General features: G+C 33.4%; 1 protein-coding gene across 8 annotated transcripts in view; it reads left to right on the plus strand.

Annotated features, from left to right (window-relative positions):
* Positions 1-26699, plus strand: part of erc1b (ELKS/RAB6-interacting/CAST family member 1b) — a 307170-nt gene that overhangs the window by 72105 nt on the left and 208366 nt on the right. For 3 of the 8 annotated variants that reach the window (XR_015942247.1, XM_088649957.1, XM_088649959.1), the window contains 3 exons: positions 5192-5329; positions 12448-12588; positions 21779-21919. Coding sequence is in view for 4 of the 8 variants with exons in the window: in XM_088649957.1 (XP_088506083.1) it covers positions 5192-5329; positions 12448-12588; positions 21779-21919 (420 nt within the window). In the remaining 4 variants the exon portion in view is untranslated. Of the gene's footprint in view, positions 1-5191; positions 5330-12447; positions 12589-21778; positions 22596-22707; positions 23696-25280; positions 25314-26699 lie in introns of those variants that run through there. The other 5 variants (XR_015942248.1, XR_015942249.1, XM_088649956.1 and 2 more) reach the window with 3 other exon arrangements.

The following is a 26699-nucleotide window of genomic DNA, read 5'->3' on the forward strand; positions in this document are numbered from 1 at the left end:
TTAAAAATACCCCCTGATTTTGCATTGCGAATATCAGAGGGTAAAGAGTTTAGGTGCCACGGAAGAGAATCTCTCATAGATTTACTTAACTGCTTTCATGCTTATTATGCGCCTCAGAATGTTTGACCAATGAGAATCAAGTATTCCAGCGATGCGTTTAATGAGCACAGAAAACACACTTTCTCTCTTCTCTTTCGCTTCTTAATACCCATCTACTGAAAATCTTGCAGGAAAGATCTCCCCTCCCGTCACTGCACTCTGTGGGTTTGACATGTTGTTTTGTTCGACTTTGCACATTGCATACAATTCTGATGCAACCCGCTGTAAACGCTCAAATCTTTTCTTTCTCTCCCTCTCTGTTTGTGTGTGTCTGTGTGTGTGTGTTGTCTTGTTGTGTCGTGTGCCTCTCTGTCTGTTTCCAGAGCTCACACCACACTGACAAGCAGCGGATCACTAAGTGAAACAAAACACTCTTTAATAATTCAGACAGCCCCCTCCCTCTTGCTCGCTCGCCCGCACATACACACACTCACAAATCCCTTTAAGTCTCCATGCGTTTGGATCTCTGTGACGGGAGGCTGCTCTTTTTTTGTGTCTCGTCTCTTCTTTTATCCGCTCATACACAGACACACTCTCGGATGAAACCAGAAACAAGGCAGAGGCGAATCTTGGGAATGTGTCCATCTGCAGGACTTACTTCCCTCGATTTAGTTAGTAGGAATCTAAATCTTATAAGTCTGCATCGTTTGGATCTTTTTGATTGGAGGATGATCTCCTTGTCTTTTTGTTTTGTCTTTGTTCGCTCATACTCTCTCAGATGAAACGTAAAACTGTGTAAAGGGGATTTCGAGAGTGCTTGTAGCTACACGCATACAGTGGTATTCAGTTATTCAATATACTGTAATGATGAACATGCACAGTATTGATATTTTGGTTAATTCAAATGACTTTGAACTTGCTTAACAGTTTTGTTTTGTTTATAGTTTAAATATTAAAAGAAATCTCAAATCAAGAAGCAGTTTTTAGATTAATAAAAATGTTTTTTTTTTTTTAATCAAGTCATTAAAATTAAGTGAGAATGTAAAAAAAAAAAAAAACCCTGCTTGCCTTAAATTAAATTAACCTCATAAGTCCATTGAACTTATATCATGTTAAACTGACTTAAAACAGCTTGCGTAACTTATAAACTTCAGTTGGATCACGATTAACCTAGTTTAATAAGTTGCAATGACCTAAAACATATGCTGTCAGGACTAATTAATCATCTACATTTTTTTACAGTGCAGTAGGGTAAGTAAAATTAACTTGTTTTCAAATTAGAGCTGCACAATATATTATTTGAGCGAGGATATCGCAAAGTGTGTTTCCGCAACAGTAACATTGCAGGATTAGATTATTTATTTTAGGTTAAAAGATGCAAATATTATTATATATATATATATATATATATATATATATATATATATATATATATATATATATATATATATATATATATATATTTATTTGTAATTTTATTTTTATTTTTTATTATCTTTGCCCTGTTGTATTTATATATGTTTGTTTTTTATTGTGATATATATATATATATCATATATATATAAAGGTTTTTAACCTTTAATGTATAGAACAGTATAGAGAATTGACCGAGAGACGTGAAGGATTGACAAATGACTTCGAGCCGGGTATCAAACTCAGGTCGCCGTAAGCACCTTTGGTGCTATGTGTCATTGCACTTAACCACTTGGCAATTTGCGCTGACATCATTATTGATTTTAATTCATTAACTAACATTTACAAATAAGACTTTATTGTAAAATTCTCAAAGATGACAATAAAAAGTACAATAAAATTGAATGCAAATTTCTCTTTAAAATTATTTTGCAATTAAGTTTTGTTTAAAACATTAGTTTACTCTGAGCATGCATATGAGATGAAGCAATACACTTAATATTTTCTTATTAATTAACCTGTTGAGGTAATTTTTTTTTTTTTTGCAGCCTATCTCAATACAGTAATGAAATCTTCAGCATTGAATCATATTAAATCAAACTTGATATAAGCCGCCGTAAGCCTATAGTGTACATCTGCAGTACAAACTATTCCCTCAATTGTAGTTAGCAGGAATTCCGGATCCATTTCAGAGTCCCACTTTCTGTCCTTTAATAGGCTCCTATTTGAACGTAATCATCATTTGGCTTGACATGAGCCCCTCTTCTTCTTAATCTAGATCCGAAAGTCTGTCTTCCTTCCACAAGGAAGATGAAGGCATTTTTCCTCCATTAGCCCCACACTGGATTGCAGGTTTCTCCTCAATGCTCTGATTGTTGTCCAAAATATAATTGCAGTTATCGTATGACTCTGCACATACATAATGTGAGCACTATGAAATATTCATGAGCGAAATAGTGTGTGTAGTGTGTAACCTGAGACTCTTGGGGATGTTGTGTAATGGGGCAGAGGAGCGTAATCAGGTTGTGTTACACAAGCGGGTTTCATGGGCGACCGCAGACAATATCGAAGAGACAGAAGTGACGTTTGAATGTGTGTGTGTGTGTGTGTGCTGTAGGACAGGTGGAACTGTCAGGTGTGATTAATGAAGGGCCTGAAATGTTTAAGCATGCGTATTGGACATGCACGTGCACACACTTCTCCCGTTTTCCCACAGTCTCTCAGAAATTCAACCAATCAGCAACACCCCTCACCCCAAAGTTCAAGTCTTTTTCTTCAAACTTGCTGAGAGTAACCCCAACATCTGTCTAAACATGTCTGAAATTGTTTAAAACAGCAAACCCTGCAGTACTTTTTATTATTCAACTTTGTTATTATTAAAGTACTTTTTTGGGGGCAAATTCATTATAGAGTTTCTTCTCACTTTTCCTTCTGCTTGCATTTGTTATCCTTGTAATCGCTTTTGCCAAAACATTCTGCCCTTTTAATTAAATTCATAAGTCGACACCGCTTTATCTCTCGCAGCAGTCGGGTCGGGAAACCAGATTACGCCGCTGTCACACTTTTCTCTTGCTTATTTCTAAATCGTTAAGGCACTTAAAAACTGGTAATTGCATGAAAACAAACTACACGGGGAGACATGATACGGGGCCAAATAAAGGATTTCTGGTATATTCATTTTGTTTTAAATACTGCACGGTTAGTTCAGTTACAGAAACTATTTTATAATATATACACTCACTATATACACTCACTCACTGCCTACTTTATAAGGTATGCTTTTATAGAACTGAGCTAGACCCCTGTTTCCTTCAGAAGGGCTTAATTCTGAAATGGACAGCTCACTCAAGCATTTAAAATCTAAAGAAAATTAAAGAGACAAAAGGAGATATTTATAAGTATGCTGTAAACCTGTAACCATTGACTCCCATAGTATTTGTTTTTCGACTAAGGATGTTACACATTTCCAACATTCATCAAAATACAGTTCGGTCCATAAATGTTGGGACATCAACACAATTCTAACATTTTTAGCTTTATACGCTAACACAATTAATTTGAAATTAAACAAACATGATTTAAAGCACAGCCTGTGTAAACTGCAGACTGTCAGCTTTAATTTGAGGATATTTACAACCAAATCAGGTGAACGGTGTAGGAATTACAACAGATGGCATATGTGCCTCCCACTTGTTAAGGGTCCAAACTAACACTACAATAAACTATATAAAAAAACTTAATAATAAACTAAAAACTTGCCTCTTAGACTGAGATTACAAAAGAAATGTAATCTGCCATTTTGTAAAATAATTTAGAATTTTATATCCTTGTTTATTGTTTTATACTTGTTTTTTATTTACTTATAGTTAAATTTGAGTTATTATTATTGTTTTATATATATATATATATATATATATATATATATATATATATATATATATATATATATATATATATATATATATATATATATATATATATATATATACAACATTTTCATGTGGGGGTCAAGATTCATTTATTTATCAATTTTCTTTTCGGCTTAGTCCCTTTATTAATCTGGGGTCGCCACAGCGGAATGAATCGCCAACTTATCCAGCATATGTTCTACACAGCGGATGCCCTTCCTGCTGCAACCCATCACTGGAAAACATCCTTACATACTCAATCATACACATACACTACGGACAATTTTAGCTTACCCAATTCACCTGTACCGCATGTCTTTGGACTTGTGGGGGAAACCAGAGCACCCTAAGGGTGAAAACATGCAAACACGGAGAGAACATGCAAGCTCCACACAGAAATGCCAACTTACCTAGCCCAGGCTCGAACCAGCAACCTTCTTGCTGTGAGGCGATTGTGCTACCCACTGCACCACTGTGCTGCTCAGGGGTCAAGATTCAAATTCAAATTGTATGAGTGAGGGATATTATCTTATTACTCTTAATTTATCTTGTCTTATGTACATTTCTGACATGTTTTGCAGTAAAAATGTGCAATAAAAAAAAAAAAAAAAATATATATATATATATATATATATATATATATATATATATATATATATATATATATATATATATATATATATAAAAGCTAAATTATTTTCATATTGAAGACCCTATATTTTCCTCCTCATCTCATTTTGCCCATGAACGTTTACTCCAAACACTCGACGTAGGCCTGCCGATAAGATGTGTTTTCACAGAGAGCGGCTCTATCAACAGCAGGTTGTTTCAAAGCAGCAAAGAGAAACAAAAGCGGCAACTATTTATCAAATCCGTCAGCGTTTAATTGAATGTGAAACGGTGGACAGGAACAGTCAGTCTTTTCATTGAGCTGTCGGGACATGATGAATGGAGCGAAACGTGGAAATGCCCATCTCTCCCATGTCATTCATCAGCCGCGGCGTCACGCACACACGCCAGCCGCCCGCTCGCAGATAAGGAAAGTTTATGAAGAGAATTAGTTCTGAATATGCTCCTAATGAGGTCATTATTTATTTCCAGCCAAACAGCAGTGGAGAAAAAAAAAATCTAGATTGTTTTCAACCGATCCCTCCCCTCCCCCCGATTCCTAACGTTGCATATTATGTAGTGCTGAAAAATCAAATGAAAAATGGATGCACTTAGCCTACTCTGAGCTTAAGTGTGAGTAAATGTTGTTTATTGTGCTTTAATAGATCTGTCTCGCTCTGGATCCGTTCATGTCATAAAGCTGTCTGTGTTTCTCGGTGCAGATTGAGAACCTGCAGGAGCAGCTGAAGGATAAGGAGAAGCAGATGAGCAGTCTCAAGGAGCGCGTCAAATCCCTGCAGGCCGACACGTCAAACACGGACACGGCCCTCAGCACGCTGGAGGAGGCCCTGGCTGAGAAGGTGGACACCCGCCAAACACTCACGCGTGCACACTAATTCATTTACCGCAGCGCAGATTCATCATTGTCATGTCTCTGTTAAGTTCGCTAGTTCTCAGGTTTGGGTTTGACACTATAGCACATTTTTAACTGGTATTATACTTACCTATCGGTTGGATTAAGTAGATATCTATCGCATGCACAGCTACAAAACTAAGCTATTATTCATTATTTATCATTTAAATTTGGCAGTAATAACACTCCATATTTATTGCTGTGATTTATTAAATTTTCTTTATTGTTTCTGTTAAGTTCGCTAGTTCTCAGGTTTGCGTTTGACAGCACATTTTCAAATGGCATTAAACATACCTATTGCATATATTAAGTACCTATCGCATACACATCTACAAAACTAAGCTATTATTCATTATTTATCATTTAAATAAGGTAGTAATATTACTTCATGTTAATTACTGTAATTATTATTAATATTTTAATTAGTTTTTTTATTGTCTCTGTTAAGTTCGCTAGTTCTCATGTTTAGGTTTGACACCATAGCACATTTTCAAATAGCATTAAACATACCTATTGCATGTATTAAGTAGCTATCTATCACATACACATCTACAAAACTAAGCTATTATTCATTATTTATCATTTAAATTAGGTAGTAATAATACTTAATATTAATTTCTGTGATTATTATTATTTTTTTTATTTATTTTTTATTGTCTCTGTTAAGTTCACTAGTTCTCAGGTTTGGGTTTGATACCATAGCACATTTTAAACTGGCATCAAACTTACCTGTTGGGTGTATTAAATAGCTACAGTTCCTATCACATGCACTGCAACAAAACTAAGCTTTTATTCATTATTTATCATTTAAATTAGGTATTAATTATACTTAATATTAATTTCTGTGATTAAAAAAAAAAAATATATATATATATATATATATATATATATATATATATATATATATATATATATATATATATATATATATATATATATATATATATATATATATATATATATATTTTTTATTTATTTATTTATTTATTTATTTTTTATTTTTATTGCCTTTGTTAAGTTCACTAGGTCTCAGGTTTTGGTTTGACACCATAGCACATTTTAACTTGCATTTAACTTACCTCTCAAGTAACTACCTGTCACCTACTCAGTAGCAAAGATAAGCTATTATTTATTATTTCTAATTTTAAGAAAGTAATAGTCAGGGTGCGAATTACTGAGGGGTTTGACTCCCCTAAGTAATGCTTGGAATCCCTGAAGGACGTCAAAACAACATGTATGGGTGGTCAGTCCTTCAAATAGTGAGATATAGTTGGCTCTGATCAGTGTCTTAAATTATATTTCTAGTTAAAATAATAGATTATATTAACATACATTTGACCACCCCTATAACGGTTCATACCATTGTGATCAGTCTATGCGAGAGAAAAAAATCATTGAAAAGTCAGAAACCAGCAGTTCTAGAGCACCGAGAGACACTGTAAGTGTTCAAACGACACTTTTCTATAACTATAAACAACACTTCTGTATAATTATATGACACTTTAAATATAATGTAATATAATATAATATAATATAATATAATATAATATAATATAATATAATATAATATAATATAATATAATATAATATAATTTAATATAATTTGATATAATATGATAAACTGCTATAAGTAATAACATTAACATTACTATATATTTGATATTATTACTGTTATATGGAATACCATGTTTGATCAAATTCTATTAGTAAATATTAAAATTTTAAAACTCAATATGACTTTTGTTTTATGGTTTCAGTTAAATATAAAATACAACCCTGCATATGTTGTTCTTGTTGTTGTTGTTGTTGTTGTTGTTGTTGTTGTTGTTGTTGTTATTATTACTATTATTATTATTATTATTATTATTAACTGCAGCTATGTTCATTCACATTTAAAATTAAAGTAAAAATTAACACTATTGATGTTATATTTAATATACATTTAGCTCTTTATTATAATTTATTATTATTATTATTATTAACTGCAGCTATGTTCATTCACATTTAAAATTAATGTAAAATTTAACACTATTGATATTATATTTAATATACATTTAGCTCTTTATTATAATTTATTATTATTATTATTAATGATAATAATAATAATAATTATAATAATTATAATAATAATAATAGTAAAATTGTACATTATTTATTCTAATTTAAAAAGTATGTATTAAATCAGTGTTTTATTGTTGATTATTTTAAATAGTTATAATTAATGACACTGTGTATGGGGGGTAGCATGATTACACAGAGTTAACACAGGTGAACTGATTCTGTATGTGTATGTGTATGTGTTTGTTTGTGTGTGTGTGTGTGTGTGTGTGTGTGTGTGTGTGTGTCTGTGTGTGTGTGTATGTGTGTGTATGTGTATGTGTGTGTATGTATGTGTGTGTGTGTGTGTGTGTGTGTGTGTGTGTGTGTCTGTGTGTGTGTGCGTGTGCGTGTGCGTGTGTGTGTGTGTGTGTGTGACAGCAGTGAAGATTGCTCTGTCACACACCCTTATGTAAGAACTCAGTCATTTCTGCACCACGTTCGACCTCCCAGCACGTTCACAGATCCACAGGTCAATTCCTGCCACTTCTCATCAGCTCACATCACACGTGTGACTGTCTTCAGCAAACACCTTCACACACTTCCCTGAATCGACACCCAGCCCTGAACTCCAGCTCATGAATATGAATGAATTAACCCCGCCGGTTATTAGCATTGTCTTGCATATCCGCAGTTTTGGCAGCGATTGGCTGTTATGCTTTTTTTTCCCCCCCACTTCATCTCGCTCGCATACCCTCACGCACCGAGGTTTGGGCCTCACGTTCCACCCAGCCACAGCCCGGAAATTAACTTTGTCATCTGCATATTGAAAAGTGGACACACATAAAGAGTGGACACAGGCGTACACGTATGCACTTTTGCAGCATGGTCCCTCAGGTAGATCTTTATCTTCTTGAGGCCTGTTCACACCATGTATGATAATGACAAATATAAACATAAAATCGTTTGTTTTGTTTTGTTTTTAGTTCAAATATAAAGAGTTCAGATGCAAAACTCTCTAACCACCATCTAAAATGTAATTTATGATTAGTTATTTCACTTTAAAGGTCATGAAAATAACATCTTCATCATCATAGAAGTGAAATAACTGGTCATAAACACAAGATCCTGAAAATTTTACTTTAGAAGAATATTTCAGACGGCACTTTGCATTATCTACAAACTCTTTAATCAAGATAATTGGGCTGGTAATTTGATGTTTGGACTTGATTGAAGTAGAAACAAATGAATTTGTAAACCTGCATTGCAAAACTCCTTAAAATCTTAAGTTGCATGTGTATGTTTGTAGGAACAGCCAATGATAGATCATTATTCCTTCCAAAAATTGTTAGAAAAGTGAGTAAAGATCATGATCCCTAAAGACATTTCATACATTTTCTAGTGTGTATTGCTAAGAATTTATGAACAGCTTTAAGGGTCTCGCGAAGTGCTTTAAAATGTGCATTTCTATTCAATATTTGATGTAATCCCAACCGAAATATGATAGCAAATGATCAACTAGAAGTCAAGTTATTATTTGTTGTTCCTAAAACTAGGATAGACGACAAAACTTTTATCAGGTAGTGTTCATCTTGATTACTATATTAACGGTCATCATTCTTGTTGTGAACAGCCCTTTAGATACACACACACGCACGCACGCACACACACACACACACGTTTGTTTTTGTGAAAAGTGGGGACATTACATAGGTTTCCATTTATTTTATACGGTCCAAACCATATATTGTATTGCCCTCACCCCACCCCTAAACCCAACCATCACAGTAGACTGTGTGCAGCTTTACTCTCTGATTAAACTCATTCTGTAGGATTTATAAGCATTTTGAGAAATGAGGACGTCACCAATGTCCTCATATTTCACCCCCTTTTTGTAATACCTGTGTCATACCCATGTCATTATACAGATTTGTGTCCTGATATGTCACAAAAACATGAACACACAAACACACACACTAAAAAAATGATTGATTCGATTTACACATTTCTCCTAAGGTAATTAGTTGCAAACAACTTATATGGGCTGAATTTAAACAAACACATCACGTTGAACATTACTAAATTTAGCTTGTTTATTTAAATTCAACCCATATAAATAGTTTGCAACCATTTACCTTAGAAACATTGAGTAAATCCAGTGAATCATTTTTTTCAGTGCTTTTTTTTATTTCTTTCTTGCAATATGATGCACATATTGTGAATCCAGTGGTCATGGAGAGGGTTAGCTGGCATAGCAATGATCCGGTCATGCTTAATGTCACAGCTCGAGCAAATATCGGCCAGGAACGTCGGCTCAGGAGAGTGAAATACAGCCGCTGTGGTGAGAAAGGAAAGAAAGAGCCGTGTTATTACTGTCCGGTTCGGGCCGCTCGGTGTGTGAGTTTTGGCCGGCGTGGGTGTGAAAGCGCCGGAGGCCAAAGCTCTCCACGAATTCCAGCCGTCCTCTTTCACAGGCCATCGACTGCGAACACCAGGCAAAAACACGCTTTCCTCAGACCTCTTATTGCTTTCGGTGTCTCTTTTTTTCTCTCGCTGTTATTAAAAATGTGGAGCGTAGTAACCATTCACATCAGATCTGACTCATTTCTACTACACTTACTTCCATTTTTCTGAACCCGAACCCACAGCCAAATCCTCCCAACACCTGGCCAGAGCTGACACATGTGTGAGATTAATGGATGGCACGGTGAATGTGTTCATTTGAATGCGTTTCACTGGCCGTGCAGAGTTACGCTTAAGTTGGGAATTAAGGAATTGGTGTGCCTGCGCTTTCTAAAGTTTGACAGGTGTTGGCGCGCTGGTGTTTTTGGGTAAATATTGCATCGCTTACATAAAACTACAGTCAAGCAGCCTCAGAAAAAAAAGTCATTTCCTCTTTATGAGTGCCACTTTTTATTTTGACCTTGGAAGAGAAGCATAAATGGATAACGTGTTAACCTTCCATCATGCAGATAGAGTGTCCAACATAAAAGTGACAGCCAAAGGGCAGAGTTAGGCTCATATTTATTGAATTATGAGTTTATATTAAATTCCACTTTTAACAGGGTGAGAGAACTAGTCATCGGTCTGTGTTTGAAAGAAATGAGGATAATTACAATATTGCATTTGATACTGTACAGAAATGTGCTAATTTTCACTGGTGGTGGTAATAACAACAACAACAACAGCAGCAATAATAATAATAATAATAATAATAATAATAATAATAATAATAATAATAATAATAATAATAATAATAATAATAATAATAGCAAGAAGGTTGCTGGTTCGAGCCTCGGCTGTGTCAGTGGTATTTCTCTGTAGAGTTAGCATGTTCTCCCCGTGTCCGCGTGGGTTTCCTCCGAGTGCTTCGATTTCCCCCAAAAGTCCATAAGACATGTGGTGCAGGTGAATTGGGTAAGCTAAATTGTCTTTAGTGTATGTGTGTGAATGAGAGTGTATGGGTGCCTCCCAGTGATGGGTTGCAGATGGGAGGGCATCCGCTGCATAAAACATATGCTGGACAAGTTGGCAGCTCATTCGGCTGTGGCGACCACTGATTAATGAAGGGACTGAGCCGAAAAGAAAATGAATGAATGAATAAATAATAATTATAATAATAATAAAAGTTTCATCATTTTTTAAAATAACCTAATAAATATAATTAGTTAATAATAATGTAAATTATGCCGGCGCCAGTGGTGTAGTGATAATAATAATAATAGTTATAATAAAAATAAAAGTAAGGGTTTCATCCTTTTTAAAATAACTTGATATATAGAAATAAATGCTTAATAATAATATTATTAATTAACATTGCATATACTATTAATAACAACAACAACGACAAAAACAATAAAATGCATCCTTTTTTTAAAATAACCTAATAAATATAGTTAGTTTATAATATTATTAAATAGCAATTTATATAATTCTACTACTACTACTACTAATAATAATAATTATAATAATAATAATGCCTAATAAATGTTTCTTTTTTCATTTAAATTACCTAATACATTTAGCTTATTAACAATGCTAATAATAATAATAATAATAATAATAATAATAATAATAATAATAATAATAATAATTGCACATTATTTCAAATCTAATTCCAAATTATAATTTATTTTCTATAATGATATTAAAGTTTTTACTGATTTTACTGTATGATGTAGGGCCAGACATAATATGTACACTTAAAAAAATGGATAACAAATAAAGTTGAAATTAAAAAATGTTAGCTTTAAAGGTTTGCTGTGCAAATACAAAAAGCAAAGTAAGTCTCTCGTATAAATATATATATCTACAAAAAGACAGAAATATTACTTTACCAACTGTACTGTACCTAAATCAGATAAACATTTGCTTATTATTCAATAAAATGACTGAAATTCATATAAAAACTGAATTATATATATATATATATATATATATATATATATATATATATATATATATATATATATATATATATATATATATATATATATATATATATATATATATATACACGCAGATTCTTTCGTTTAGGCAGATCTCGTGTGGGCCATGATGCACTACATTACATTACATTCATACATTTTCAATTGTATGCTTAAAGGGATAGTTCACGCTAAAATTAAAATTCTGTCATTCATTTACTTACCCTTCACTTGTTTCAAGCCTTTTATGAGGTTCTTTCTTCTGTAAAACACAAAAGAAGATATTTAGAAAAATGTTGGAAGCCTGTAACCATTGACTTCCATAATATTTGTTTTTTCCCACCATGTAAGGTCAAGGGTTGCTTAGTTGTATTCAGAATGTCTTTTTTTTTGTCTTCAATGGAAGAAATAATCCTATAAAGGTTTGGGACCACTTGAAGGAGAGTAAAGAGTCAATACTTTTTCATTTTTTTGTGAACTATTCCTTTCAAGACTCATCTGAAGTCACTACTGGTTTTGTAACTACATAGTAAATGATTCCCATTGTATCTGTTTTTAAATGAAAGTGTAACATGTTGTCTCTTGTTTGTGATGTTTGCAGGAGCGCATCATTGAGCGTCTGAAGGAACAGAGAGACAGAGATGAGAGAGAGAAGAGCGAAGAACTGGAGAGCAATAAGAAAGAGCTAAAAGAGCTGAAAGAGAAGGTCAACGTACTGCAGGGAGACCTGTCAGATCGCGAGGTGAGTCTGTCTTTTCAACAGTACACAAAGCTAACTCGCCATTCATGCTGACATTGTGTGAAGCAGATGATATGAGCGACTTCTTATGGGTTTTTGATGAAATATAGTTTTAATCAGACCATATCTAGACACCGTCACTATGAGTTATTTTGAATAATTTATTTGATAGGTGTGAGTTTTTGAGCGTATTCATTATTAAATGACTCAATAAAACAGTAAATATTTTAAAGATTTGTATTTATTTATTTATATTGTGTTAATAAGACCATATCAACTAAACCTTATTTTGGACTATTTTAAAACTCTAGGTGTGAGATATTGACATGTATCATTATTAAATGATACAAGAAAACAGTAAAATTAAAGATATTTATTTATTTATTTATATTGTGTTAATCAGACCACATCTAGACAAAAAAATTTAATTTGAAATGATTTATTTATTTATTTATTTATATTCTGTTAATCAAACCATATCTACACACCAAGCCTTTTGATTTTAACCATTTTGAGTTATTTTGAAAATCTAGGTGTGAGATAATGACAATATTCATTATTAAATAACACACAAAAAAAGTTAAATTCAAGATTTTTTAAAATTAATTAATTAATTAATTAATTAATTAATTTATTTATTTATTCATTTTGTGTTAATCAGACCACATCAAGACACCAAACCTTTTGATTTTGGACTAGTTTGAGTTATTTTGAGTCTCTATAGGTGTGAGATGTTGACAATATTCATTATTAAATGATACACAAAAACAATAAAATTAAAGATTTTATTTATTTATTTATTTATTTATTTATTTATTTATTTATTTATTTATTTATTTTTTCATATTGTGTTAATCAGACCACATCTAGACAAAAAAAAAACCTTTTGATTTTGGACTATTTTGGGCTCTATTTTAACAATCTAGATGCAAACTCTACAGCGCATGGCACAAAAGCATTAAGGGCATGTCCCAATCCAATTTTGCAGTTTTAAGGACGGAAAAATATGATTTGCGCCGCAGCGCATGGTCTAACAGGGTTGTGCTTATTCTCTTCATGAGTTATGGGTATGTTTTGAGAATAAAGCAATCTTCTTCCATTTCCTTTAAGACTGAGTTGCGTTGCACTATGGTGCATTTGCTATTTACATAGCGGTTTTTGTAAGTGGAAAAACTGAGCGCATCACAAGCGAGAAAACCTGTTTTTTAGCCTACTTTACTTTGTCTTTCTCTTTTGTGGAGTAAGGAAACTGTTGTACACACTCCACTGAAGACATCTTTTAGCCTACATAATTAATTTAGTTTGTTAAGTGCAAAGATTTGTTTCAAAACTATTAATAATTTCAGTTTTAATAATCCAAGAAATTAGCAAAACACCAATAATATTGAAGTGTGTTCAAATAACTGTAACATATATATGCATATAATAAATAATACTGCTAACATTATACAGAAGCAAGCTGTCAAAAGCAGGCTCCCCCTGAGATGATGAAGGCATGGAGGCAGTGGTTTTAATATTTATGTAGAAAATATTTTTTTTTGTCATATTTAGATTTTTTAATTCTTTTTCATATGTAAAGATATCTGCGTATTGTTGTAATTCAGCTGGTCTATTGCACAGTCTATTGCTGTTCCTCAAAATAGCAACATGCAAAAATGCGGCTTAGCACACCTCTTTTCTAGACCGGAACACCCCTAAGTCCACAACGTGGCGCAAATGGATTTGCTATTTCAACAACGTGGCGCAAAACGAGAGAATTAGTTGAATCTCTAGGTGTGAGATATTGACAATCTTCAGTATTTAAAAGGGATCGTTCACCCAAAAATTACAATTCTGTCATCTTTTTTCTGACCATCCACCTATTCTAAACATATCTGAGTTTCTTTTATGAGGAATTTTCTTTCAGTGAGACCAGGACAAGACAAGTTATGCACAAAAACCACAGAGAACATCGCAAACTTCACATCCGCAGATCATAAATCATAATTCTGAATCACATCATGAAAAACAATTACAAATGCCTGTTAAATCTGTATACAAAAAACGCTTAAATGTATCCGTAGTTGGCCATTTTTGATGAATAGCAATATTTTTTTTTCTGATTGTCTGCAGAAGAAACCATCATCATACAATGACTTGCGTAGTTAATCTAGTTAAGCCTTTAAATGTGACTTAGCTGAATACTAGTAACTTAAAAACCTCTAGTTAAATATTATGTCCTGTACTCATGGCAAAGATAAATCAAATCAGTTATTAAATGACGTATTAAAACTTTTATGTTTAGAAATGCGTTGAAAAAAATCTCTCTGTTAAACAGAAATTTGGGCAAACATATACAGGAGGGTTAATAAATCTGACTTCAACTGTATATTTTCTTGCCAGTGGCTACACCAACATCCAACTTTTTCCCCCAAATATCTTCTGTTGTGTTTACTGGACAAAAGAAACACGTTAAGAGTTAGGCAAAGCACTGTAAATGAGCAAATATTCATTTTTGGGTGAACCTTCCCTTTAAAATTACACAGATGTTCAACTATTGCTTATTTACTTGAAAATGTTCCCTGTAAATGATTAGACTAGATCGTTTCTTATATAATTAGTCGATTATATCTCGCATTACAGGTGCAAACAGACAGGCGCACATCCAAATGACATCTTGTGCAATGACTTTCACAGTGCACGAATTCAGACTGCGGTTTGCATTTCTCATACAATAATCAGTTATAATGTGTCAGGTGTGGATTAAACAGGTTGAAGCATTATTTTTGTGCTATTGGACGAGTTGCTCATTCTTGATAGAGACAGACTGATTTCGAGTCCAGAGGAGCTGTAGAGATGAGAACAGACATGCTGGACCCACAGCGCTCTGTATGTGTGTGTGTGTGTGTGTGTGTGTGTGTGTGTGTGTGTGTGTGTGTGTGTGTGTGTGTGTGTGTGTGTGTGTGTGTGTGTGTGTGTGTGTGTGTGTGTGTGTGTGTGTGTGTGTGTAAGACATGAAGATAAATGGTGGATTGTAAATGTGAAGGAACGGCCCCTCCCTGAGAGCAACTGCTCATTTCTCTTTCTGTCTTCAGCTCGCCTCTGTTCTTCACTTTTCTTTTTTTTTCTTTTCTTCTTTTTTTCCTTTTTCTCTCTCTTTGTTTTGCACTTTCTTGTGCTTTTCTGTCTAACATCTCTCCAGTATTTCCGTATGAAAGGAGAGGTTGACCTACAAATAAGAGTTTTGTCATTGGTTACTTGCCCTCGTGTTGTTTAAAGCCTGATTTTTATTTATTGTTTACCTTTTGTGTATCAAAAAAAAAAAGAGAAATCTGAAAGTGTAGCAGTAGATTTCTGAACATTTCAAGGTTTCTTGATGCCTCACAGAAGTGGTTCGTATACCAGATTGCTTCAATGTACTGCATTGGAACAATATTGTTTTTTTGCCTAATTGTTTTGTTTTTATTTGTGATAATTATGGTATTTTATTTCTTTATTTTAGTGATTCATTTAATTTAATTAAATAACCAATATTGGAATGAATAAGTTAGTTTCAAGATATATATGAATATATATGAATTCAACCATTTATTGGTTCACTTGTTGCCAAATAATACAGACGGAAATCAAATACAGAACATTAACATTCTGTATAAAATATAAAATTGCAAAATATAAAATTGCAATTATACATAATTAAATAATTTTTTTTTATGAATACTCTTTTAAATTACATTGGTTTTAATTGTTTTAAATACAGAAATATTTTTAAGACAGTGAATTTAGTTCTATTCAATAAGTGCATTTAAATAAAAAAATAAAAAATAAATAATGTTTTGAAGCTTTTATTCATGAAATTATCAAGAATATTAAAAAAAAACAATTACTGTTAAATAATGAATAGTTGTATACATTTAAAATAAGTACATATAATTAAATAAATAAATAAATAAAGTATATTTTGAAGCTATTGTTCATAAAATGCTCAAGAATATTATTAAAATTAAGAAAAAAATACTGTTAATTTATAAATAGTTTTATACATTTTAAATGAGTACATATATATAAATAAATAATATTTTCAAGCTTTTATTTATGAAATACCTGAGAATAATTTTAAAATTAAAAAACAAATATGGTTAATGTATAAATAGTTGTATACATTTTAACTGAGTACATATAGATAATTAAATAAATAAATAAATAAATAAACAATCAAATACACAAGGCAGTAAATATCTTAAAGATTTGTGTTTATTTATTTATATTGTGTTAATTAAACCACATCTTGACACCAAGCCTTTTGATTTTGGACTATTTTGAATCTGTAGGTGTGAGATAATGACAATATTCAATATTTAAAAGGGATCGTTCACTCGAAATTGATAATTCTGTCATCATTTATTGACCATTCACTTTTTCTAAACATATTTGAGTTACTTTTTTTGCTTTTATTTATTTATTTATTTTTTATTCCTTTGTTTAGCCAGGAAGTCACATTAAGATATAACTACAATGCTCAGCATAATTGAGTACACCCCATTTTAAAAATGAATATCTTTATCGATTTCTCAGCGAATATAGGCAATGTAATTTGGTGCATTTAAACAAAACAGATTTTTTTTTTCAACCAAATATGTTTATTGAAATAATATTTTAGTCACCAAACATATTTAGAAATTATACATTAAATAAATAAATAGTGCATTTGGAAGCGTTTGTTTATGAAATGCCAACAAATATTTCATAAACAAATACTGTGAATTTATAAATAGTTGCTGAATATAAATAGTTAATGAACACATTTAAATAAATAAATCAAGATTTTATTCATGAAATACCCCAAAATATGTATATTTTAGTAAATGCATTTCAATACAACCTTATTTGTAGTGAAAGTAGGCCTTTTTTGGTCACAAAATATAACTTTATATCAATTTCATAAAATTTTTGGTTCAAATACACTCCAGACATGTTTACAGATCCACTCTTCTCCATTCTCCATGTCCTACATACAGTATATTTGCATTGGATCAAAGCTGTTCTCTTGATCTGCGTGTGTCCATTTCTCTCTTTCTCCATTCTTTCCCCCACTGTATTGTCTTGTTCCTGACCTCCTCTAATCATAAAGAGCGGCGTCCAGCACATCCCATCATTCCCCTCTCTCCTGTTTTCTTTACCAACGCGAGAGGACGCCGGGCGGCAGTATGAACATTACGTGTGTATTTTGGTCCGCGGACTCCAGTGGAGTGTGAAATTGCGGGCCTGAAAGCGGAAACGCCAGGAAAGGCTGCAGTTTTAACAGCGTTCCTGAGACTCGGCTTGAAAAAACACTGCTGTGCTGATGTACTGCATATGTGCAGAGATATCACTGATATTACTATTGAGATGCCACTGCTACCGTTTCATATTTTAGCACATTATTCCTCATAAAAGTCGGTGTACCGTTAAAGGAACAGTTCATCCAAGACTCTTTTTTCGATATCAAATGAAATGAAAGCACTGTAAATGTATCGTAAAGTGCTTCATATAACTTGAATCACCATATTCGAAGGCCTCTGAATCATTTTCATTGTTTTCAGTGAGAAAGAGGCTGAAATTAAAGTTACTGTTTATGGAAAGTCACTTTTTATTATAGAGAAGCTACTGAAGTTTGTATTATTAGTTTGATTTAATGTTGTTTTTATTTATTTATTGTATTTTCTTCACTTGAGTTTTAGTAATTTTACTTAGCATTTTAGTTTTTTGACTTTTTAAAATCGTTTTGACTAGATATTGAATCATTTTTATTAAGTGTTATTTACTAAAACTACTGTAGTATTTAAGTTAGATTGAATACTTTTTTTTATTATTAATATATTACTTTGAATATATTTGTTGTGATCGGCAGTGGTGCTTTCTTCAATAGGCTAATAGCCAGGGTGTGTTCGGGTGGTTCGAAAAAGCCACCCCTCACTGACAAATGTCCTGAATTTGTCCCTCACATGAGCTCATTTGTCCTATTTTGACTGCCATGCCTTGATAAATTCTGAAAATAACTCTTAAAAAAAAGCTTTAAGACCAAATGGAATCCTACAGTGGCTGTCGGTACAGAATTTAAGGCGCCGATCATTTATCATTAGAAAAGAGTAGGAGTCTGTTCAAGTTTTAAATTAAAACTTTAGCCTATTGTCATTTATTTTTTTGGCATATTTATTTGGGGTGTCGAATTTGGCTCAGCATGACTTTAGAACGGGAAGAATTCAACATCCCAAATTCTGACTGAGTAAAGTTGAATGTGCTGGTCAGTTTATTTGCCTAATAAATGACAATAGGCTAGAGTTTTTTTATTTAAAACTTGAACAGATTCCTATTGTTTTTTCTAAAGATGTACAATATCATAAATTTGTATTTTTGCTCTTTCATATTTCTTTATTCTAAATCTTTAGGAAATGTTTTTGGTGCATCAAAAAGCGTGGTTAAGATGACCATCCAACAAGCTAATCCTGCAAAAATAGTGCTTAAAATGTCACTAAAATGCTGAAAGTGCACTAAAAGAACCACCCCTTTCACCTTGCTGGCTTCAGGCCTGTCCGATGGAGATTACTTACGGTAATCCTGCCGAACTCCATCTCCCAGGACTCCTTGCATTCATCAGCTCCTGCCACAGCTGACAATAATCCGCATACTCACAACTATATATATATATATATATATATATATATATATATATATATATATATATATATCTTGATTTTTGGTTAAAATACACTCCAGACTTGTTGACACTCTTCTCCATTCTCCAGCTCATCCGTGTCCTATATACAGTATATTTGCATTGGATCAGAGCTGTTCTCTTGGTCTGCAAGAACTAAAAATAATCATATCTGCAAAATTGTTGCAAACGATTTATATGGGTTGAATTTAAATGAACGAACAAATTAAATTAAGTAATGTTCAACTTAATTTATTTGGGCTGAATTTAAACAAACAAATTGTTTACAACTACTTAACTTAAACGTATTTGTAAATCCAAGGAATCATCTTTGACTAATTTTTTTTCAGTGTGTGTGTCCATTTCTCTCCTTCTCCACCAACATTTTCAAAGAATGAGTAAAATGTTGGATTTTTTTCCATATAAATTTAATTTATAATACGTAAACCACTGTTACATTCTTCTGCAAGCTGGAAAGCTGCAATATCAGTTCATTACACAGAAGAAAAACAATCATACTGCTTTAAAATGACAGGACAGTAAGCAAACGATGACAGAGTTTTCAAATTTACATGAAGTGCCTTGTCAAATGTGCCTTTTCTCCCCTACGTAATGCTTTCAAAATCAAGTCCAGTTTTATTTGATCCAATCTGATCTGAGAGAATTAAATCCTCGTGATTGCGTGTTTGTATACAAATGCATGAAAAAAAGCTCATATAGCAATTTGTCTTGGCTCTCTGAATTTCCTGCTGTTGAAATCGTCTTGAAACGTCTGGCTGTGGTTCTGATTTGCATGTTTACATGTGTTTGTGCTCAGGTTGTTTCAATCAGGGCCCGTGGCATGACGTTAACGCAATCTATTCCTGCTTCTCATTAGCTTTCTCTTTGGTCACTATTGTTTTTAAATGTTTTTAATTTTTAGTTTAGGTTTTAGTTGTAGGTTTTAGTTTTTTTAAGCATATTCTGCTCCTCAAGGCTGCATTTATTTGATCAAACTGTTTAATTTTGAAATATTCTAACAGTTTAATATATATATTTTTTAATAATGAGTGTAGTTTGAAATGTTAGTTATTACTGTGAATTACAGCATCATTACATAAAAGATATAGTTTTAGAAAAAAAAAATGTTTACAGGGATCTCATTTTGCATAATATCTTCATCAAATTTGAAATATAAACTCAAGGTGTTTAATACATATTAATTTCTAAATTTCTCCAAGACTGATTTGATGTGTATATGAACATGTGACATGTGTTTATGTGTATATGAAATGGCAAACATTGAGCACAGTGCAATTTTTCTTTAACTTTACTTTAGAATCTGTACTTGTCTTTTTGATGATTCTACACTAAAAGCACTCTAGTGCCCAAAGTGGCCTTTTCCTTCTGATACCTGAATTGTGTTTGTTGCTTACAGGGGTCTAGAACTGTTACTATTTTAAGTTAAGAAGGTGTAAATTCTATAAGTGGGAATGCTTGTTCACATGTTAATGATTTTCCGTTATTCATTTTCTTTTCGGCTTTAGTAATCTGGGGTCTCAATTCAAACTATAATATTTTATAACGTATTAAATCTGTTTGCTAAATTAATAAAATATGTTTTAAATACTCTAGAACAGGGGTGGCCAACCCTGTTCCTGAAGAGCCCCCTTCCTGCAGATTTCAGTTGCAACCCATATCAAACACACCTGCCTGTCATTATCACGTGGTGTTCAGGTCCTAATTAATTGGGTCAGGTGTGTTTGATATGGGTTGCAACAGAAATCTGCAGGTAGGTGGCTCTCCTGGAACAGGTTTGGCCACCCCTGCTCTAGAAGGACGCTAAGTAGAAATCACTGGTCTCTTTATTAACGGATATACAATCCTTCATCTTTGAAGATGATAGTTGACAAAAACAGTGATTTAAAATGAAACCATTCAGACAGCTATTACGTAGAAATCTGGTTTTGCTTTTCTGTTTCATTGATTGTATTTAATAAGCAATGAAACCATTTTGGGCCAGTTTGCTATGGCAATACACTATTCAGAGCAAGGTAAGGCCCCAAAATTATTCTGCTTAGGGCCCCCAAATGTACAGGGACAGCCCTGACCATGGGTGAATATGAACTAACCATGAACTTTATTTCCATTGACTAACGTTAACATGGAAGAATAAACACTCCAATAAATCTATTGTTCATTTTTTCTTCATGTTGCTAAATGCATTAATTAACAATAACTAATGCAACCTTGTTGTAAAGTATTACCATGAACATAAGCTTTAAATAACAGGAGCAATGTATAATTAAAACAACAATCAATACTGCAAGAAAACTGTTTTAAACTGGTACAATTTAACATTTATATTTTGCATTTCTGATCGAAATGCAGCCTAGACGAGCATAAAATAATTCTTAAAACAAATCAAACACACAAAACAATCTCAAACTTTTGACCAGTAGTGTACATTCAGAGGTCTATCATTGATTTAAGTGCTCTCTGCTCTCTTTTTTTGACCCTTCTTCTCTCTACCGCCCTCAGGCCTCTCTACTGGACCTGAAGGAGCACGCCTCGTCCCTGGCCTCCTCTGGACTGAAGAAAGACTCCAAGCTGAAGAGTCTGGAAATCACTCTTGAGCAGAAGAAAGAGGAGTGCATCAAACTGGAGAGTCAGCTCAAGAAGGTGAGCCCAGACACTTGAAGCATCAGGGCTAGCAAATACATCTCTCGTCTGCTTAGTCATTATTCTGACTGGCACGCTGTTAGCACTACGCTGACAACACTTAAAACAATGACACTGAGAAGAGCGTTTACTCAAGTGCACTTTACCTGTATTCTGTTCCTCTGTTGAGTGATGGAGTGGAAGATGTTAGCAAAATGGCGTATGGTCAACATGTGCCGCTAACTAGCGATAGCATCCAAAAATCAACCAGAATCTCATACTTGACTCATTTTAGACACTTCAAAACAGCTAAATGTGTCAACAGGCACTCAAATGGGGGGGAAAGATGATGCTTGACAAGCACTCTTAAGTGATTGCTAGCATTTTAGCATTAGCATGTGCTGTAGAATATATTTTGTGATAATGTCTAGTTTCTCTTAAGAAAATTAGCCATCATTATAACAAAAAATAGTGATTATTATATGCAAAGTGCTGTAATAGTAGTGCTTTGGGCCTTAATCAGTATTTGTAAAACCACATTTTACTACAAATACCATTATTAAACTATTGTTAGCCCTACTGAAAAAAAACAGCTTAAACCAGCCTAGGCTGGTTGGCTGGTTTTAGCTGGTTCACCAGGCTGGTTTTAGAGGGGTTTTGGCCATTTCCAGGCTGCTTTCCAGCCATTTCCACTCTGGTCTTAGCTGGTCAGGCTGGGAGATGACCAGCTAAAACCAGCTTGACGAGCCTAGCCAACCTGGGAGCCCAGCCAAATCCAGCTATGTCCAACTTAAACCAGGCTGGTCAAGCTGGTTTTAGCTGGATTTAGCGGGTCATTTTCCAGCCTGACCTCACTAATAAATGATCATATGATCATATGACCATAATTGAAATTATCAATGCAGAACAAATAATTGAAAAAAAAAAAAAACATATTATAGAAATGATTGCATTTAAAGCACACACAGGTTATTACAAGTTTTAGATTCTACAAGTGCAATACAATCATCTGTTTTTAAATGCAATTTAGATGACAAAAACACAGTTTTGTACTATATTGTGGAGCATCTGCATAAAATAAATACATTTTAAATCAATTTAATTACAAAAATCTAGACAAATGTATACAATATGATAGCTTAAATCTCTTTAAGGAAATGAAACAGTGAAGACTAAGGCCCAATCCTACCCCTTAGCCCTTCCCCTACCTCTCGTTTTGCGCATTCCCAAAAAGAGGTAGGGGTGTCCCAGTTCTCTTTAGCTTGAAGGCGTAGGGCTAAGGGCGAGGGGTAGATGCCCCTTCGAACGAAGATTTTTCAGGACCACACTCGAAACCAGAGGTAAGAAAATTTCCCAGAATACACCAGCCACAGCTGCACCCGGAAATAAGGAGATCCACAAATTAATATGTTTTTGTCATTATTATGAATTTTTACAACAAACAAGCACATGTTTTAATATATTCATAACCTCGTTAATGTTTTACCATCATACTTAAAAAAAAACATGCTAAAATAAAAAACGCGATCTATAATCTCTAATCATAACTCCTGTATAGCAGTCCCACAACATTCTGAAACTTGATGACACTGGAATACCCTGTCAGAAAAGTCTAGTGGCTGAGAATGGGCTTTTTACAGTGTCTGCTATAATTTTGGTGTTGTTTTCGTGTGTTTACATACAGTAGATGGATATGGCCACTGTGTAAATGCACAGTACAGTTATGATCTTCTTGCCACATTAGATCATTATGATAACATATTATTTGCCTTTAGTGATTTCTTGAAGATAAATACCAAAAAAAAAAAACACACACACAACTGGAGTAACTAAAGCAGTCACGATCGTGTGATCTCATATGATTGCGATGACATATGATGACATGTGCATGTGCTGTAGTGCTGTCCTAATTCTTAGGGGTACGTTTTGAAGCCTTTCTCCTTAACACTCGTTTTTAAAGGCCACCGGAAGGGGCAGGGGTACAAAAATAGAATTGGGATTGGGCCTATATAGATAGAATGATTAAATGTAAATATAACCATTTTTCAGTCGACGCTGTGCTCATTTTCAGCTTATGGTATATAATGTTTTAATGCAGCTCCGAGTAAAAAAACCAAGCTTCTCTAAGATGCTGGAAAACAGTATACATCATACAGTATTCATGTCAATTTACCATGCAGCCCTATTCCCAGTCATCTCAAGTCTCTTCTATTTGTAGCTCCTGCTACTTCAAACCACCAGAAGTGATGTTTTGACACCACTTGGTAGTCCTGCCGCGTCTGTGACTTCTTTCCCCATCGCCATCTGTTTTCATCCCCTCTAATTCTGCATTCTCTCCTCATCCTGCCTGCTCGCCGCCTCCTGATATTTAACCACATCAGATATTTCTCACTTTTTGTTTAAAAAAGAATATATTTCATCATCTCTCTCTCTCTCTGTGCATTACCCAGATCGCTGACAACAGAGAGCTGAACATTTTCTCAAGTGCACTTAAACTGGTGGAGTTTTTCCTCTGCCGAGCCATAGAGGGATTTTATAATATGATATAATGGATGATATTATATATAATATAATTTTTTTAATATATAGTTGATTATTAACAGAATGATATTTAAAGGTAGCATCCAAAACAAACCATTATTTCATACTTTACTCAATTAAAAACATTATTGTTAACCGGTTCCACTTTATATTAAGTGGCCTTAACGCTCAGACGTCTGAGGTGATTTTGGGGCCCCTAAGATGTTTTCACATGCCTTGACATTTGTGCTTGAAATGGTGGTCACACAAAAATAAATAAATAAAATAAATAAATGAATAAATATATATATATATATATATATATATATATATATATATATGTTTCAATAAATATAAATATATATATATGTATGTATGTATGTATGTATGTATGTATGTATGTATATATATATATATATGTACACCTATATAAGTAACCCAAACAGTATTATATGACTTGGCATGAAAAAAAAAATACTACTCCGGTAAGGTTCGAACTCATTATGATTAATAAATGCTCTGCAAGTGTTGTTCATTATTAGTTCATATTAGTAAATCCATTAACTAGTGAAACCTTATTGTAAAGCATGACAGAGACATCAACTTCCCAGTGTTGTATTAAAGGTTACAAACATGGTGAAAAGTGATTAGTTGACTTTACTTAAAGTGAGTTAACATGTTGCCCTAAAATTATCAAGGATATTAACTGATTCCAAAAATTAAATCAACTTACCAGTCACAGTTCGTTTACTCAGCTTTTACAAATTAAGTAACTAATCACTTCTTACAGTGAAGACAATTTTTTCTCCTCTGTTTTTCCTCTTTCTTTGTTTCCATGTTATTCTTTCTTTCTTCCCGAAAGCGTTCTGATCTCGTGTCAGGCCATCCCTCCAATGTAAGTGCATCTCTATGTGAAAAGACTCTCTTAGCACGGCCAGTGCCTCTAAATGTCTGTGTATGTATGTGTGTGTGTGTGTGTGTGTGTATATGTGGGTAACTAATAAATGTGTGAGCGGGGCTTTGCTTGCATGAGCTGGAGGCTTATCTGAAGTTTAGTTTGGTGTGTATGTGAGATAGAGAGGATATGTTAGGGAGCTGGCGGAGTGACTCTGAGTGTTCTGAGATTTGCTTGCATGAGATCTTTTTCTTATCTAAAGCTCGAGAGTGATGATCTTGTGTGGTTTGATGATGCGCCGCTGCAGAGCTGTGGTTCAGTGCCGTGTTCGTGAGCTGAAATGTGTCATGTTGAGCTTTGTCAGTATGGTGTGCATGTTCCTTAACTGATGCTATACACTTTTAGCTTTAGTACATTTTTATCAATGGTATAGTCTAACTTAAAAATTAACATTTGTTGTGAGAAATGTCGCAGCTAGAAGGGCATCCGCTGCGTGAAACATATACTGGATAAGTTGGCGGTTCACTGCGCTGTGGCAACCCCAGATTAATAAAGGTAGTAAGCTGAAAAAAAATGAATGAATGAATAAATGAATGTTTTGAGAAATATATTAAATAATAATATTAGTCTTTATTTGCTCACTGGCATGTTGTTCCAGACTATATAGTATAATTTTATTAGTTTTGTTATCTGTTGTTAATTAAATTCATTTTAATTACATTTTAATTTTAGTCTCATGAACATGATGCTTACTATTTTATTTTAATTGTATATATGTTCGTTTTACAACTAACTTTAGTTTATTCTTATTTCAGAAGAAAATGACCTTACATTTTGTCTTTTTAAAGTATATCTCCATTAAGGGAATGTGTAAAATTGAAAGAAAAATAAACCTGATTTAAAGTGGAAAACAAGTTATTTTTATATTTTTAAACAAGCCTTGTTTTATATTTGTTCTAGTTTTCATTTAAACTCATGATAATGAATTTTATTTTTTTATAAACTAGACTTAATATTCATTTATTAATTTTCTTTTTGGCTTAGTCCCTTTATTAATCAGGGGTCGCCAGAGCGGAATGAACTGCCAACTTATCCAGCATATGTTTTACGCAGCAGATGCCTTTCCAGCTGCAACCCATCACTGGGAAACACCCATACACTCCCATTCACAAATATAGACTATGGACAATTTAGCTTACCCAATTCACATAAAGTGCATGTCTTTCGACTTGTTGAGGAAACCTGGGGAGAACATGCAAACTTCACATAGAAATGCCAACTGACCCAGCCGAGGCTTGAACCAGCGACTTTCTTGCTGTGAGGCGTCAGCACTACCCGCTGCGCCTACGCACCATCACGCCACCCTTAGACTTAATATTAATCAAA

The sequence above is a fragment of the Danio rerio genome, chromosome 4, assembly GCF_052040795.2.
Source record: "Danio rerio strain M-AB ecotype USA chromosome 4, GRCz13ab, whole genome shotgun sequence".
NCBI lineage: Eukaryota > Metazoa > Chordata > Actinopteri > Cypriniformes > Danionidae > Danio > Danio rerio.